Raw genomic sequence first — 18,224 nt, 5'->3', positions numbered from 1 at the left:
AAGCAAAATGCGTGTTATTTACAGGGTTCCATTATTTTTTTTTATTTTTTTATTTTTTTTTTACTGTATAAAGGTTTTAAGTAACTGCAATGAGTTCTTGTTCAGTAGTACAAAATGTCGATAAATTACGGATTTCATTACATTTGCCGCAGCGCATTTAAAACGGTTACAAAATGAAAGCAGGGTGGATACAAATGTTCAGCGTAGACGCTAATAAGTTCATAAATACAATTAATAATTAAGTAAGAAGCAATATTACACAAATATCTAAAGAGCGCCAGAAAATAAAATAAATACATATATCTTTTTAAAATGACGTTTTATACTTCCGCAAACGTACCGGAAGAGGTGGAGCTCTTTTCAAGCGCTTCGCCACCGTTGTTCATTCAACATGGCAGCGGGACCAATTTCCGAACGAAACCAAGGTAATTCAGTCGCGTTTTTACAACCCTCTCTACAATTTAAGATATTGTTTTTACATGTGGATTATGTTAATAGATTTTCGTCCATTGTGATGCCTTCTTCCGGTTGCTTCTTTTGCCACTCTATTGTGGCTAGCAAGCATCATGTACTGTAGTCCTTATTCTACGCTAAGTCTTCAGTTTTATCCAATGTAATGTCTAAAAAACTTAACTCTACTTTACTTAACTTTGTATATATTTCTATATTGTTATAGGTTTTTATAATTGGCTTCGGCGCTCTTTTTTTGGCCATAAATGAGTAAGATAGGTGCTCACGGATGTGGTTAGCCTAGCAGGCTAGTTGGCTAACGGTGAGGCTTGTGAACGAAGTACGGCGATAGAAGAGGAACAATTCTGCTCTTTTCTTGTTAATTTTTAATTAAAGTAAGCAGTGTATTTAATATTTCAAAATTTAGGCTGATAAATGTTTAGTCAACTTTACGTAGGTTCGCCATAGAAAGCTAAATGTTCTATGATATATTTTTTTCGTCCCCCCCCCCCCCCCCCCCCCCCCCCCCCCCCCCCCCCCACACACACACACACACACACACACACACACACGGGTCCATACGCAACGTTTTTAAAATCTGTTAATTATTAATTTCACAGATGCCACGGTGTACGTAGGCGGCTTGGATGAAAAAGTTTCTGAGCCATTATTATGGGAGCTTTTCCTGCAGGCCGGTCCTGTTGTCAACACGCACATGCCCAAAGACAGGGTGACGGGCCAACACCAAGGTAGGTGATAATAATGGGGGGGATGCATTGATGCAATTACAAGTTGCAGTGAACCCCACCTATTTGTAATTTGCTTTTCAAAATGCACTTATTTATATTTGTAGTTGAAGCCCTCTTTAATTTAAATGGAAAGCGTTGCTAGTGCTACTGCATGAGTTGATTTTTCTCCTCAATTGTAGGATATGGCTTTGTGGAGTTCCTGAGCGAAGAAGACGCCGACTACGCCATCAAAATCATGAACATGATCAAACTGTACGGTAAGCCCATCCGCGTCAACAAGGCGTCGGCGCACAACAAGAACCTGGACGTGGGCGCCAACATCTTCATCGGCAACCTGGACTCGGAGATCGACGAGAAGCTTCTCTACGACACCTTCAGCGCCTTCGGGGTCATCCTGCAGACCCCCAAGATCATGCGTGACCCCGACACGGGCAACTCCAAGGGCTATGCGTTCATCAACTTTGCGAGCTTCGACGCGTCCGACGCCGCCATCGAGGCCATGAACGGCCAGTACCTGTGCAACCGCCCCATCACAGTGTCCTACGCCTTCAAGAAGGACTCCAAGGGCGAGCGGCACGGCTCGGCCGCCGAGCGGCTGCTGGCCGCCCAGAACCCGCTCTCGCAGGCCGACCGGCCGCATCAGCTGTTTGCCGATGCGCCGCCGCCACAGGCCGTGCCGCCTCCTGTGCTGACGTCGATGGGACACGGCATGGGCATGCCGGGTGGCATGCCGCCCCCCGGGGTCTTCCCGCCCATGCCGCCGCCGGGGGCCATGCCAGCCATGCCACACGGCATGGCCATGCATCACAACCATCAGGCGCAGGCGGGCGGCCACCCTCCCGGACCGCCGCCCTTCCCACCTGGAGCCATGCATGGAGGTGTGTTACCTTGCCGTACACACTCATGCACACAGGTGGCAAATCCAGGTTCAGAAAGTAAAAACCCTGACACAGTTTGGCTTTAGCCTCAGGCGCTAGCTAGCTAGCTTGGAGCAAGCTCCCATGGTGCTTTTACCTGCTAGGAAGTGAGCTAGCTTGCTAGCATCAGGGGCTAAAGCCAAATTGTAACAGGGTTTTTAACTTTCTGGACCTAGATTTGCCCCCTCTGCATTGAACATTTAGTTTATAGGTGCAAATTCAGATCCAGAAATTAAAAACCCTGACACCGTTTAGCTTTAGCCCCAGGTGCTAGCTTGCAAACTCCCTAGCTAACGCCACAGGTGCTTGGTTACCTGCTAGGGAGCTAGCTAGCTAGCTAGCACCTGGGACTAAAGTCAAATTGTGGCAGGGTTTTTACTTTCTGGACCTGGATGTGCCACCTCTGCTCACACATCTCTGTCTCTGTCTTGCTGTCTTCATCAATAAAAAAAAAAAAAATCATTTACATATGATTTATCTTTGAATATTGACTCCTCTTATATTTTGACATCAAATTTTGCACGTTTGCGTTCCTCAGGTATGCCTCAGATGCCAATGCCTCCTCCGGCGCCTCCTGGCATGGTGCCCCCGCCTCCTGCACCCCCAGGCTCCGCTCAAGCCCGTGCGCCGCTCCCTCCTGGCATGCCCCCGCCGCCGCCCATGGGCATGCCTCCCCGAGGCCCCTACGGACCTCCCATGGGTATGTAAAAAAAACAAACTGCCGCTTGCTCGTTGTCGTGTTTGTTCACACGTTGTCGCCCTCGCTCAGGTCACCCGGTGCCCCCGGGTATGAGAGGACCTCCGCCCCCTCCCATGCCTCCACCAGGCTACGGTGCCGCCCCGCCTCGCCCTCCTCCCTTTGGCTTCCAGAGAGTGCCCCCCATGCCGCCCAGGCCGCCAGTCGCACCACCCCGGGTTCCCTTAAGGGCACCTATGCCGCCTTAATACTCCACAAATCTTTATTTTTTTTCTCCTGTCTTTTGTCTCATTTTTAAATGAAAAAACATGTTTGTAAGGTTGATTATTTTAATAGCTTTGTATTTTGGGGGTCACTGTACAGTTGAAAGACCGCTGTTGAATAAAACGTGAACAAATTATATTTAGTTGTGTGATAAATAAAATAATCTGAAACTGTTGTTAAACACTATACAACAGTCAAACCAATTTCAAAGTATCGGTATAGTGATCAACAGCCCTCTTGTGGCCATTTTACAATCAGGAACCAGAAATGAAAATTGCCACTACAATCTTAAATGGGGGGCTGGGGGGTGCTGTATTGGGATATGGGTCTTATATTTGTCATCAATGATAAAAAAAATAAATACAAAAAAAGTAGTAGAAAAAAATGCTGGTGATATCGAGCATCATCAGTATTGTAATTTTATTCACTGTATGCTGACCTGTTAACCACGTATAAAATGCAGGTTACTAAAACTGACATTTAGTTTTTAACATTGGCTCAATTTAGAACCCGTCCCCTTTAAATGACGTCTCAATTTATGTGCCATTAGTGTATTATTATTTTTTTTTTTTTTTTAACTATCGTTTGCAAGTTTTAGCTACTCATATTTTTGGTATTAAATGGCTGACGTAGGAATTTACCATGGAGTTCTGTTCCTTCTAGGTCAACATAATACTATCGAATTAAAACAGGTAAGTGTGTAATGTGAATATTGCTTGTGGAAGGTACGCGCTACAAAGATTTTTTATTTTTTTTTAATAGACTATACCACGCAGGAAAAGATGGTTGACATTTTATGCAGCACTGCCCCCTGCTGTCGATTGGAATTTATGTCAACGTGTCCACGGCTCACCTGCTTTCATGGTTTGGTCATGTGGCGTTTGCAAGGCGATCCTGCGGTCACTTTGACGTCAGTTTGAGTCGACAGTTGGTCCCTGTGCTACATAAATTGTCATCTTTCTTGAATGGCTAAAAAAAATGGATGGTATAGGAATTGCATTCTATGGACGTATCAGAATACAGTACTCTGTTTATAATGATAACGGGACTACATAGAGTTTTTATTTTATTTTTTTACTTTTTTTTTTTTTTTTTTTATGTGTAAAAGCAGAGCGTTAAATGAAGGGAGTAGAAATTCGTTTGGAAACAAAAAATACTCAAATACGTTGGGGTGGGTGGTAAACATTACTTTCTACCAGTAACAATGCGCGCGCGTTTGTGTGTGTCATGATGACTGCGTGTAGGCGTGGGCTTCTCTCAGCATCATCATCATCACCACCACCACAGCAACAGCCTCCTCCATCCTCCTCATCACCACCACCATCCTCATCCTCCGAAGACCGAAAGGCGCGGTGAGTAGGCTACTTTACGTACGCGGTAAAAAAAAAAAAAAAAAACGTCACGTTATCACGAATGTACTTGTTTTTTTTAATTTTTTTTGCTCTCACTGCAACAGTCGCGATGGGCGTGTTGGACTGCACGCAACAATTAACACGATTTTTTTTTTCCCTTATGAGTGTGGGGTGGGTGGACGTTGTGGTGTTGCGGGTCGTGACAAGCTTCCAGCGGGGCGGATTTGCACTGATTCCACGCAATAAATCACCTAATTGGCCATTTGACGTGTCCCCCCACACTGATTTGAGTGGCGTTGTGGTTGCTATTTCTCTCATGTGCAACGGAGGCCGTTACCTTCTTTCATTCCTCCCCCGCCTCCCCTCCTTTCCTCTGCTCGCCATTCTGAATGCACCGGAGGCTTCATTTGCACAATTGCACCTGCGAGAGGCTAATGCAAATATGAGGCGCACAATAACAGCAAGCGCATACAAATATAGTGAGGTTAGGCATTATTTTTGGCGTATACAAATGGAGACGATGCCATGGCAATGCTGGTTTTTCTTGAATGGGTCCCGAGGAAAATTGTGAAATGTGTGTTGTAAATTCAATTGTCGCTGTACTTTTGATGGCTTTTGGTGTGTTTGTGTGTAGACAACTAGACATTGCATCGTATGATTAGAAATTTAAAAAATATTTAGATGACAATTAGATTCGGTCTTATTAGCATAGGTTGAAATGGTCCAACAGAGGGTGGGGTGGGGGGTTGTTGAAGACTCATGCTGCCTTCAGGGACGGTCTGAAATCACAATTTTACTTCCTATGAGTGAACGATATAGTCTAAGTCATGTATTGCCTTCAAGGGGCGGCCTGAAATCATAGCATAGCATTTCTCACCACATTTACGACCTGTGGTCACTTTACCTATCAGCAAAATGGTTCGTGATGCCTTCAGGGACAGTCAGAAAACATATCATCTCATGTTATCCATCTCTTTCTTTTACTCAACCTGTAAAGTTTGCCATGAGATAAAATCACTTAGTGCCTTCACTAATATAGTCATTCCTATTTTTTGTGTATTAGTTTAACAATATGTTGTTTAAAAAAAATAAACAAAAAACATATTGTTGTGGTTGTGTTTGGACAGGTTATACTGTTCACTGTAGGCCTCCCTAATATTTTGACTGGGCCTTATCACCTACCAGACCTCAAAAAGGGACTGCTGGGGGCTACCCCCCACCCCCCTATCACCCCAAACACAACAGACATGTTGTTTTATGGCAGGCACACAAGCAGATGCAGCACACTCAGCAGCACTCTATGCAAAAATACGTTGTCCCCCTGAGGCCAAGCTGAAAAGAAAACACCTCCCTGTGGCCATTGTGCAAACATGACTGGGCTTCTTTTTGGTGTTTGTGCTTTAAAGAAAAAAAAATAGAAGAAGAAAAAAGACTTGATGATGATGTTCCACACGATTGGGCAGACTTTGATGAACAATCAATTTCAAGCCTGGCTTGTTTTTAGCGCCTCGCTCCTCAGACTGATGTGGGCACTCGTTCATTTTTTTTTTTTTTTCTATTATTTGAGCCACCCGGGAGGCCCCTGTTGTTTATTTTCCACGGCGGTGCTAAATCTTAAAATTTAGCGTGCGAGTTTGGAAAGGAATGAACCTAACAACTTGGCGCATAATGGAAAAGTGGTATCATCAGTTTTTTTTTTCGTCTAATGTTGCAGGGTAGTGTTAAGGTTAGGCTTAAAATGTTTGTGTCATTCCTTCCTCCATTTGTGAGACTTTACTGCCTTATGTTGCCTGCCATTAAACGCAACACATCCATCAACAAAACAGCAGCAAGTGTGACTCAGCACTGACCTCCTGCAGGGCAGATGCAAACAAACGGATGCTTGGATTGATGTTTTGCTAACCAAGCCACTAGAACCAAAGTGGGCGAACATCACTTTAGTCGTTTTGCTGGAGAGTGATTTCAAGTTTTCGATCATTTTTAATTTTGGTCATTTTTATACAGGGGCATAGTTACGATGTGGCTAATGGTGGTCGCAGCCACCCCATTGGCCACCCTAATGTCAAGGGAAGATTTTAATTAACTTGATTAAAGATGATTGATTAACTTGAAGTAGGGCCCGACCGATATGCATTTTTTTTAAGCCGATACCGATTATTGGCAGAAAAAATACAGATTACCGATTAATCTGCTGATTATTTAAAAATATATATGATGCATACAATTAAACCCTTCATTCTCAATGTGTGCCGCTTAAGCACAAGCCTTCGCTATTAAGATTATCTCCTTTGAATGACAGGTCCATGTAAAAAATGTCATAAAGTATAGATTTATGTGTCAATAATAAAACCATTCTTACTTGTTTACAGCTGCTATAAAGCATTAGCCATTTCTTTTATATATTTTTATCTTGTGTTATTTTCACAAGTCTTGGGAATTACTGGGCTAACCTGGGACCTCAGGGATTGTATTCTGTGCCATGTCATGTGGCATTTTGTGTGTGGATATTCGTTATTTGAAGGAAAAACACTCCCGAAGATGATGCTAACTTCCTGTTAGCGGTTGCTAACTTCCTGTTAGCGCTAGGCTAGTGATGTTTTGTATTTAAATATAGTGTGGATGTAATCTTAACGTTGTGTGTTTTAATTTTACAGTTAACTCCAACAGATTAAAGGACGCTGAGGGACAACAGAATAACATACGCTACACACTTGCTAGTTGCTAATGCTACGCAAGCAAAATGGTGCATTCGGGGTACTTTCACAGTGTCGGAATCTTCGGTTTTCTTCGATAATATTTTAAGGGGTAAACAATCGGTCAATTGGCTGATGTTTGAAGGCCAATAATCGGCCGATTATAATCAACGGGCGATTAATCGGTCCGGCCCTAATTATAAGTTTTGAAGCACGGTTTTTTTTTTTTTTTTTTGCACTTAACACCACAGTTAACCCACTCTAGTTGTCAGTGGCTCAGTTCCTTTCTTGACATCCCTTCCAGTCTGAGAACTTTTCCTGCCAAAGCCAAGCATCCCCCACAAGATGGAGGACGGCTACCAGAACCGGACGGCCTTCATCAAAGGCGCCAAAGACATCGCCAAGGAAGTCAAGCGTCAGGCCTCCAAGAAGGTGGCGCGCAGCGTCGACCGCGTCAATGACGAGTACAGCCGCCGCTCCTACAGCCGCTTCGAGGAGGATGACGACGACGACTACCCGGCCCAGGACGGTGGCGGCGGCGGCGGCGGCGGCGGATACTACCGCGGCGACAGCCAGGCGGCCAACGACGATGACGAGGGCGGGCACAGCGACTCCACCGAAGGCCACGATGAGGACGACGAGATCTACGAGGGCGAGTACCAGGGCATCCCCCGGGCCGAGTCGGGCAAGGGGAGCCTGGCCGGCGGGCCCGGCTCGGTCCCGCAGCAGTTCCGGGACGTGGCGGCGTCCGAGGCGGAGAGGCGCAAAGACCAGGAGGAGTTGGCGCAGCAGTACGAGAGCATCCTGCAGGAGTGCGGCCACGGCAAGTTCCAGTGGACGCTGTACTTCGTGCTGGGCTTGGCGCTCATGGCCGACGGCGTGGAGATCTTCGTGGTGGGCTTCGTCCTGCCCAGCGCCGAGCGGGACATGTGTCTGTCCGAGCCCAACAAGAGCATGCTGGGTACGTTCGTGCGTTCAGTAATCATTTAGGTATGAGAAAGAAGTCGTAATTTTTAATTTCATCGGCCATTTTTTTACTTTTTTAGTCTGCTAGTAGTTTTTGTCTTAGTTAGTCAACCTCATCCAGTTTTGTTTAATCAATTTTTAGCCAACTATAAATCTAGAATTTTAGTCTTGATTTTAGTCCAAGAAAACATAATTTTATTCGTCTAGTTTTAGTCAACAAAAACTGTTAGCATTTTAGTCTTGTTTTTGTCAGGGTCGTCATTTTACCCCTATATATTTTTTTATGTTTTTTGGGGGGGTTTTGTCAGCAGATTATGTGGAATATTCCGGATGTAAAACTATTTCATGTAAAATGTTCTCTAATTTAAAAATGATAACAATAATAATAATAAAAATCAACTTGACACACAATTACAGTGTATTAACAAGTGGCTAGCCTGCTATGGCTTCACGCTATGATGAGCTAGTAAATTAGCCACCATAAATTAGCGCTCCGATTACCATTATTTTTGGAACGTTATTGCCATAATTTACTTTATTTATTTATTTATTTATTTATTTATTTACCTTTCACTGTGAACCCACCTCCTGTTTGTGCAAATTGCACTTGGTAGCTGCAAATTTAAAGGGGGTGTGTCACTGTCTGTCACATGACAGTCACATGACAGATTAGCAGAGAAGAGATTAAAAATAAATAAATAAATACATCATAATTTTTATCTCATTTTTGTTCACGAACTAAAATGACCATAGATTTTAATCCAGTTTTTATTAAACGGATGCTTCACTTATTGAGCCCATTATAGCAATAAAAAGTTAATATTTTGTCTATAATTAATTTGATACTTTCATTATTTTTCACGGTCAAATAGTACCTTTAAAAACACATTTTGCAACTTGCTGTTGACTGAAAATGACATCACAAGGGCTCAGGTAACCGATCACAGCTCACCTGTTTTTTAAGTTTGGTCATGTGACATTCACAAGCTGAGCTGTGATAGGTTACCTGAGCCCTTGTGATGTCATTTTCAGTTGACAGCAAGTTGCAAAATGTGTTTTTAAAGGTACTAATTGTACAGGAAAAAATAATGAAAATATTAAATTTATTAATAGGCAAAATATTGTTTGACTGCCAAAAATGGCTAAATAAGTAAAGTGTCCCTTTTCGTCTCATTTTCATTCGTCGACGAAAGTGCATATTGATTTAGTCCCAGTTATTGTTTATTAATGAGGATTTTAGTCTAGTCTAGTTTTAGTCTGGTGAAAAATGTGTGTTGACGAAATTATATTTGTTTAATTTTGGTTGATGAAATTAACACTAGAAAGAAACATTTTTTTTAAATCTGGATTTAAAAGCATGCCCGTGCAGCATAACAGCTAAATGCTGCGTCACCCTGTTTGGTTTGAACTCTGGGCTCCACTAATTGGCACTCGAATGCAGACCTCAGAGCACTACTTGTTTAGTTTTTCATGAGCATTTCTTTATTATATTCAGGACCCAAAGCATTCATGGATGATAACCCTGGGAGCAAGATTATGCATTATGAGTCACATAACTCCGTTTTTATGAGACATACATATGTACCTAATATTGTGTAACTCACTCGTGCCATTTGCTGTGTATGTGTCATCAGGTCTGATTGTGTATTTCGGAATGATGGTGGGAGCCTTCCTGTGGGGCGCCATGGCCGATCGGATTGGTCGCCGTCAGTCGCTTCTCATCTCGCTGTCCATCAACAGCGTCTTCTCCTTCTTCTCGTCCTTCGTGCAGGGATATAGCACCTTCCTCTTCTGCAGGCTCCTCTCGGGCGTCGGGTAAAACGAAACACGCACCAAAAAAAAATGATACGCCTTCAACGGCGAAATGTGGAGAAAATGGTTGGATTGAAAAGTGCGTTTGTGTCAGGATCGGCGGCTCCATTCCCATCGTCTTCTCCTACTACTCGGAGTTTCTGTCCCAGGAGAAGCGAGGCGAGCACCTCAGCTGGCTCTGCATGTTCTGGATGATCGGCGGCATCTACGCTTCGGCCATGGCCTGGGCCATCATCCCCCATTACGGTGAGGTGCCATGTCCCGGATGCTTTTACTCAAAATGTTTTATTTGTTATGTACAGACCACTGGATCTGAGACTAGATGTATTTATTTACTCAACTATAGATGGAAAAAGAAAGCATCTATTTGAGGGAGGTGTTTAGTTTATTTTTTAACAATAGTGTCTATAAAGTGGAATGTTTTAAGTCTCATCTTAAGACTTACTTATATTCCTTGGCTTTTAATTTAGTGTGAATTGTGTGGTCCTTCTTGTGTGTTGTTTTTTAAAAATTTTTTAATGTATTACTTTATTTTACTTATTGTATTTTAATATATTATTGACTTTTTTTTTTATAGCTGGTTTTACTAGATGTTGTGTATGATAGCGTGCAGAATTTTGCAAATGCTTGTTTATAAAATGTGCTCCTAGAAATAAAGTGGATTGAATTGGATAAATTGATATGGTCACAGTTACTTTCTGTGTTTTCCTGAAGGGAGTTGGGAGGCGTCAATTTGATGGAAGTGCTTATTTGAGGGCAGCATTTATTTGTGAATAGCATCTGTCAAATAATGTGATTACACTCACTGTTCTATAGGTTTCTATTTTAGAGATGTTTATTTGAGGGAGGTGTTTATTCATTTGTTTGTATTTATTTATTTGTTAAACATCTCCTATGATCAGATGTGATTAGTTACTTTGTGTTGCTGATATGGAGGAAAAAGGTGTCTATTTAAGGGAACGGTTTTATTTGACAGAGGTGTTTATTTATGAACAACATCTGTGAAATGATGTGATTACAATTCCTGTTTTCCCCTGATGTGAAGAATGAGGTGACAATTTTAGGAATGCTTTTATTTGAGGGTGGCGTTTATTTATCTTAAGCGGATGAAACATTGACACAGCAACATCTATCACCTGACATGACTAAAAACTAATACCTGTTTTGTCTGATGGGAATAGGGAGGCATTTATTTGTGGAAGGTTTGTATTATTTATTTATTTGTGTTAATAAAAGTGACATGATTCTAGGCACCTACCTGTTGTGAAATGACAAGCATCTATTTGAGGGAGGTGTTTATGTATAAATTGGGGCATGGCGTCTACTGAAGCATTTTTGCTATTCTCTCAGGATGGAGCTTCCAGATGGGTTCAGCCTACCAATTCCACAGCTGGCGCGTCTTTGTGCTGGTGTGCGCCTTCCCTTCGGTCGCCGCCATCGCCGCCCTCAGCGCCATGCCCGAGAGTCCGCGCTTCTACTTAGAGGTCGGTCAATTGAACGACGCGCTGAGTGACACTAAACCAACAAGAACTCTGCTTGCTTTTGTTTGGGAGCAGAACGGCAAACACGACGAAGGCTGGATGATCCTCAAGCAAGTCCATGACACGAACATGCGAGCTAAGGGACACCCGGAGAAAGTCTTTACCGTGAGTACATCGCTTTAAAAAAAAAAAAAAAAAAAAACCCCACCATGGTCACAGTAAGAAAAAGAAGTGACAATTTTCTATCCCAGGTGACCACCATCAAGACTGTGAAGCAGATAGATGAGCTGGCAGAAGGCGGCACTGACACACCTGTCTGGCAGCGCTACCGCCTCAAAATTATGAGCCTCTCCCAACAGGTGAGGTGAAAAACAAGATCGAGTGAAACCTCATCATCAACGATATGATACTGTTTAAAAAAAAAAAAAAGCAAACGTATTTAAATACCAAAATGTTCAACCAAAACTATTATACTATCGTCCAACAAAAGTTTGCTATCTTAATGCTAACATATAATGCGAAATTAGCATAGTTGTTTTAAAAAAAAAACACACACACTCAAACAACTGCTACTTTAACACACATGGCACAGCAACACATACAAACAGAACACAAAACAAAAGAGATTTGAAAATTGTATAGTACAACACAAAAATGTAAACAACCAGTTTGCTAGCTTCACACCATATATGGGCAAACTGAGACGTTACTGTAACAATTAGGGGTTATGGCGCCACCTGTTGCCTTGGCATGCATTTTACACCCTGTTTTCATGTGGGTTTTGTCTCATAGTTCCTTCACGAATGTTTATTTGTGTCATTGCAGATCCGGAACAACATTATTGCCTGCTTCAGCCCGGAATACAAGCGGACCACGTTCATGCTCATGGCTGTTTGGTTCAGCATGTCTTTCAGGTAAGCACTTTCATCATTATGGAATGCTATTTAAATTGTTTAGCTAATTAAGCTATTTTTTATTTTTATTTTTTTTGTGAGTGTAGCTACTACGGCCTGACTGTGTGGTTCCCGGACATGATCAAGTACATCCAGAAGCAGGAGTACGAATCGCGCACCAAGACTTTCAGCAAGGAGCGCGTGGAGCACGTCACCTTCAACTTCACGTTGGAAAACCAGGTGCACCGCCAGGGCTACTACTTCAACGACAAGTGAGTGGCTTTTTACACATTGCATATGAAAAGTCTATACACCCCTAGTCAAAAGCCAAATGTGTAATGAAACAAAATGTCCCCCCTGCAGGTTCCTCAATCTGAAGATGAAGTCGATGGTGTTCGAGGACTCCGTGTTTGAGGAGTGCTACTTTGAAGACATCACGTCCACGCACACCGTCTTCCGCAACTGCACCTTCATCGCCAGCTTGTTTTACAACACGGGTACGACTCACAAAACACGCAGTTGGGCTTTAAAAGTAGCCTCTGTCGTCACGGTGGTGTCGTCTGTAACCCTGGCAACAGCGTTGCCAAGCTGCTTCCGTGGCCACGGCAACTTGTTAATCAATTAGTGAATAGACAAGGAGTGTGTTGTGTCCAGAATAAGTTGTTTGGATGTGCCATGATCAAAAAGACGGCAGAGAAGAAAGTGGTTGCATTGCGTTGTTTAATTCAAGCCTCGTGAATAATGAACAGTCCTTTTTATGGGCACTTTTCGCCCTCTTCTGTCAACTTGCTATTACAACAACCATTTAACAGCATTTCTATCAGCACCAGACGGTGTGCAGAAACTGAACTACGCATACTTTTTGTGACTTTTTTTGTTTGGCGTGCACCACCTCAATGAAATGGTCGCATCTGTGGTCTCAGATTTGTTCAAGTACAGGCTTGTGGACTCCAAGCTGGTGAACAGCACCTTCCTGCACAACAAGGAGGGCTGCATGCTGGACTTCAGCGACGACTTCAACAACGCCTACATGATCTACTTCGTCAACTTCCTGGGAACGCTGGCCGTGTTGCCCGGCAACATCGTGTCGGCTCTGCTCATGGACAAAATCGGCCGTTTGAGGATGCTGGGTAAGTTCATCTCACAGGAGTCCACTAGCTTCAGGCCAACATAGAATGCGAAACATCATAGACAGGCTAACCAAATTAGCATCTATGAAATTAGGAACCTTAAAACAGTAGCTAACCTTGTTTGTTTGTTTTTTTTAATCCACGTAGCGGGGTCCAGCATCATTTCGTGCGTCAGCTGCTTCCTCCTGATGTTTGGCAACACTGAGTCGGGAATGATCGCCCTCTTGTGTCTTTTCGGCGGCATCAGCATCGCCTCCTGGAACGCGCTGGACGTGATCACCGTCGAGCTCTACCCATCTGATAAAAGGTAACGTCACGTCCCCCCAAATGTGCATATTTATACAACACACTTTACATTATATGTAAAGCTGTATACAAATTAGGGGTGTCAAAATGAATGCGCGATTGACCGTCCCATACTTGGGGGAATTCCAGTCGCAACGCAGCAGACATGTCCATGTCAAAATTTAGCAGTAATAAATTTACTAATAATGCATATATTTGTGGAGACTGATGCCAAGTTGTATTTTACAATTTTAAAAATGTGCATAATTTTACAAGTAACTTCATGTTAAAGATTAGCTCTTAATATGAACAGAAAAATGCACTGCGCTGTCACCGTCTTACAAATGCAATTATGCCATCTAGTGGCAGAAAAATGATCAACATAAATCAAAATGACAAGTTTTTTTTACAGAAGAGTGCATCTATTTAATTTTTACTCAATTTTATGAATTATTATGAAATTACTGTCGCAATGACAAAAAGATGCAGCCATATTTCTATTAAGTTAACATTTTAATTCCACTTTTATGGTAACGAGTATAAAAACAGAAAAACTTTTTTTATTGTACATTTACAACAGATATAAAATTTGCAATTAATGGTGAGTTAACTTTTGAAATAATATGATTAATTACAATTCAAAATTTGAATCACCTGACACCCGTAATACAAACACTACCATTCAAATGAAATCTACATGGAAAACTCATGATACTAATATTAAAAGAAACATCTTTCCATGAATAAATGTTTTGTAATGTATGTAAAAACATGACTTCCTCGTTACTAAACTGTAATAAATGCTATTTTTTTAAATATGATCAAACTGTTTTCACTGACAATATTGGCCTCTTCTCTCAAGACAATAATTCACAAAAATATTTAATACGCTTTTGTATGATTAATAGCTTCTTCGCTAATAAATACCTCTCTTTTAATAAACGCCTAAAACAGTAAATAAGGTCAATAGTTTCTAAACACCAGCTTGATCTGAAATCAAAATCAAATCAAATAAGTACCACATACTTCCACATTTGGTGTTGCGTTCAGGACCACGGCCTTCGGTTTCCTGAACGCCCTGTGCAAGCTGGCAGCCGTGTTGGGCATTAGCATCTTCCAGTCCTTCGTGGGCATCACCAAGGCTGTGCCCATCCTGTTCGCCGCCGGCGCGCTGGCCGCAGGGAGCTTCCTGGCCACAAAGCTGCCCGAAACCCGGGGCCAGGTGCTGCAGTAGTCACCGGTGGCACCAGCAAGGTGGGTGGGCAGCGGGTGGGGGCGGAGTCCCAATGCTGCCTCTTACAAACTTTGCATCGCCATTTTGGGGAAGCCCCAGAATGCTCCTCAATGTGGATGACATCATCTTCTTTGGGCGGGATTCGTATCGACCTTAGGGGACTCCCACTTGTTTTATGGTGCGTGCGTGTTGCATGTGTATGTGTGAGGATGGGAAAACTAAACTTGCGTCATTCCACCATTTTTTCTTAACTCGGAATACAACCGATTTGATTCTGAAAAGAGGAATGTACCGAGAGTAGGCAGCGTTTACATCATTAAAAAAACAAACAAACAAAAAACAAACACATCAGCGCACTAGCTCAGGTGAGTGCTTTCATTTTGCATTTTAGATTATCTTAAAATGGTTGCCTCAACTAAAATGGACGATTTTGTGTCCAAGTTTGGGCTGGGTACCTGAGACTTTTGTTTGTGCGTTCTGTCACGTTAGACTCCAAGGGTTCCTGATACAACCTCGCTAAAACAAACTTAGCAGCGCCCCCTGTAAAGGACAATTCGATTATCTCAGACGCACAAAATAGTCTCTGGACCCATTCCCGAAATTGAACAATCAAGACGGCCATTTTGTGGCGAATTCCAGGTCACCTCAGCAAATTATTGTGAAGGAATTCCCAGCTGAAAGTCCTCAAATCTGTTCCGCTTATTTCCCACAGAAGTTCATGCTCGTCATAAGCACAAACGGGACCAAAAGAAACATTGCTGCATGAGAGTGACTGATTACATAAATAAGGCACAAAAACGTTTGATTACATTTAAGAAAATTAAAATGATCACTTCCCCGAAAGTTAACATTCAGTTTGTGTGCGGACAATCAACATCTGACTATTTAATTTTGCGTGCGTCCATGTGGGCTAAACTATCCTTTGTTTAGCCGAGCCGCAACATCTGTTAGCTTAGCTTAGCATTAACACTGGAGGAAATCATCGAGCTTGCCTATTTAGCTTTGAGATACAACCACACAAAAACATCTAGTTATGTCGAATTAAAAAAAAAAAAGTTCCAGCACAGGCGTAAATTTCTAATAAGTCTTCGCCAATCATTCCACAACTTTGACTGTAGCCACCCAAGGAAGCTGCTTTCCTGTTTTTTGTTTTTTAAGCTATGTTGACAACTCCAGAGCGATTGTTTACACAAAAGTGTGTTTATTTTTATTTTTTTCTGTTTGTTTTTTTTCTTTGAAAGATGTAATTAAACCGCCATTGAGTCCATCATGAAGTAAATTATTTTTATCATTTAGCATTTAGGCTAGCGGTTTCCTTTTTGTTTTGTTTTTATGCTAAGCTAACAACGCAAATAACAGTAGCCTATTTCCACCCCTAAAAAGCCATTTTTGTGTATGTTCAAGAGACGGTCTGCACCAAAGTAAGTGTGTTTAAGTTATTAATGTGCAATTTAGCAGTTGGCTTATCTTAGCATAAACATGCGTGGAAAAACAGCTAGTTTTAAATTGAGAAAAAAAAACACATACACATGAAATTTTTAAAAAACTTTTTGGCTGACAAGCAATCCAGACTACCTGTTTCATTTTTCTATTTTATTCTCTTTTTATTTTTTTTTATTTATTTTTTTTATGCTAAGCTACTGAGGGGTATTTCCACTCCTCAAATTTCAATAACCTTTTTTGTCCACATTTGAGACAGTTTTCACCAAAGAAAAATTTGTTTACATTATTAAAGTGCAGTTATCTTATCTTTGATTAAAGATTAAAAATATATTTATGGCCAACAACTAGCTTTAAGATTAAAAAACAAAAAAAAACACATCCACTTTTATCCAAATTTTCAAAAGATGTATGATAATTCTTATAATAACTATTAACTATCGGTAAATCTTGAACATATTTAACTGTTAGCAATCCAGACAAGCTCTGTCCTGTGTTGCTGTTTTTATGCTAAAATAAGCTAACAACTTGAATACCCCTCAAAATGCCATTGTGTCCACTTTTGAGAGAATTAAGTTTAGATGCATAAAATAACATCTGATGCGTTTATTTCGACTTACCGAGAGAGAGAGAGAGAGAGAGAGAGAGAGAGAAGAGAGTGGGGGAACTCCACCTCACATTTTATGCAGTGTGGCATTTAATGTGGTCGACCCGGGTGCTCTTTTTGCTGGTATAATTTTTTTTCTCATTGACTTTGGGGGGTAAAAAAAAAAGAAAAAAAAAGAGGTTGGGGGGAAAAAAAAAAATATGGGCGAGTCCATTCGCCGAGCGGTCGTGACGCATGTTTGTGTCGTGTTGTCTGACTTTTTTGGACGTCTTTTGTGTGCTGGCCATTTGTGTCTTTCAAAACGCGATGAGTGGCGTTTGTTTTTTGATTTCTTTTTTTTCCCCATTGTTTGACAATGATGCCGACGATAGCCATGATGTCGGTTTGTTGCTTGCAGTGATTGTTCTTGATCAAAGTGGGGTTTTAACATTGGTGAAACGTATGTGTTCGGAAAGTGGTGACTGTGCTCCTCATTGACCTGGTTTAGATTTTATTTTATTTATTTTTTTAATCTAAGATATAAATATATAATAAATATTGAGAATGTGTTTTAAATGTATGATAAATATTTTAAGAATATTTAAAATGTGTCTTAAATACATTTTCATGTATTTAATACTCTTTTTGAAATATTGCCATCTATAAATATATTTCAAATGTTATAAATTAGATATACTACAAATACACTTTAAATTAATATGCAGTATGTTTTGAGTATATACAAATATCCAAAAACAATGTTATATATGTATATAATGTATGTATAAAACATTTAAAATATATTTATGCATTTAAAATACATTGTCAATATTTCTAAAATACATTTATAATTTTGAATAGGATTTATTTCAATATATTTACATATTTCCTTTAACATATGTAAATATATTTAAAATATATACACACAAAAGGATGCTAATGTCAGCTACGGGGGAGGGCAATAAATGTATACACGTCAATAAAGGGTACACTGCCTGTCCAGGTCGGCCATCTTGGAGTGGGGCAAATGAAGCCTTCCCTGCCCATTCATCCAAAGAGTGCCCTCCAAAGGTTCAACTATTTAATGTTGTATGACGAGTTGAGTTCTAAATATATATACATACAGTACATATTGTATATGTAAAGCTATACTATATGGATCCCTGTAGTTGAAATGAAGCCTGTCTTTTGGTTTTCTGCAAAAGAAAAAGAATTGGAGGACTTTTTCTTTCTCCCTTAAACAGACAAGGACATTCCTCATGCCAGGGAATGAAG

General features: G+C 41.2%; 2 protein-coding genes across 2 annotated transcripts; both read left to right on the top strand.

The window, feature by feature from the left end:
• The first annotated feature begins 320 nt into the window (after positions 1–320).
• sf3b4 (splicing factor 3b, subunit 4) lies at positions 321–3,215 on the top strand. Its single transcript, XM_077507020.1, has 5 exons — positions 321–425; positions 1,071–1,199; positions 1,379–2,077; positions 2,655–2,816; positions 2,886–3,215. The coding sequence occupies exons 1-5, from the start codon at positions 392–394 to the stop codon at positions 3,059–3,061; spliced, it is 1,200 nt and encodes a 399-aa protein (XP_077363146.1). The 5' UTR covers positions 321–391; the 3' UTR covers positions 3,062–3,215.
• A 1,074-nt stretch (positions 3,216–4,289) lies between these two features.
• Positions 4,290–15,267, top strand: LOC144007088 (synaptic vesicle glycoprotein 2A-like). The gene is made up of 13 exons (XM_077506376.1): positions 4,290–4,429; positions 7,427–8,083; positions 9,723–9,903; positions 9,995–10,146; positions 11,251–11,384; positions 11,457–11,546; positions 11,633–11,740; positions 12,207–12,295; positions 12,382–12,546; positions 12,638–12,771; positions 13,198–13,404; positions 13,552–13,711; positions 14,740–15,267. The coding sequence occupies exons 2-13, from the start codon at positions 7,468–7,470 to the stop codon at positions 14,921–14,923; spliced, it is 2,220 nt and encodes a 739-aa protein (XP_077362502.1). The 5' UTR covers positions 4,290–4,429; positions 7,427–7,467; the 3' UTR covers positions 14,924–15,267.
• The last annotated feature ends 2,957 nt before the right edge of the window (positions 15,268–18,224 follow it).

Source organism: Festucalex cinctus, chromosome 19 (assembly GCF_051991245.1).
Source record: "Festucalex cinctus isolate MCC-2025b chromosome 19, RoL_Fcin_1.0, whole genome shotgun sequence".
NCBI lineage: Eukaryota > Metazoa > Chordata > Actinopteri > Syngnathiformes > Syngnathidae > Festucalex > Festucalex cinctus.
The sequence above is the reverse complement of the archived record's forward strand: the minus strand, read 5'-3'. Positions and strand labels throughout refer to the sequence as shown.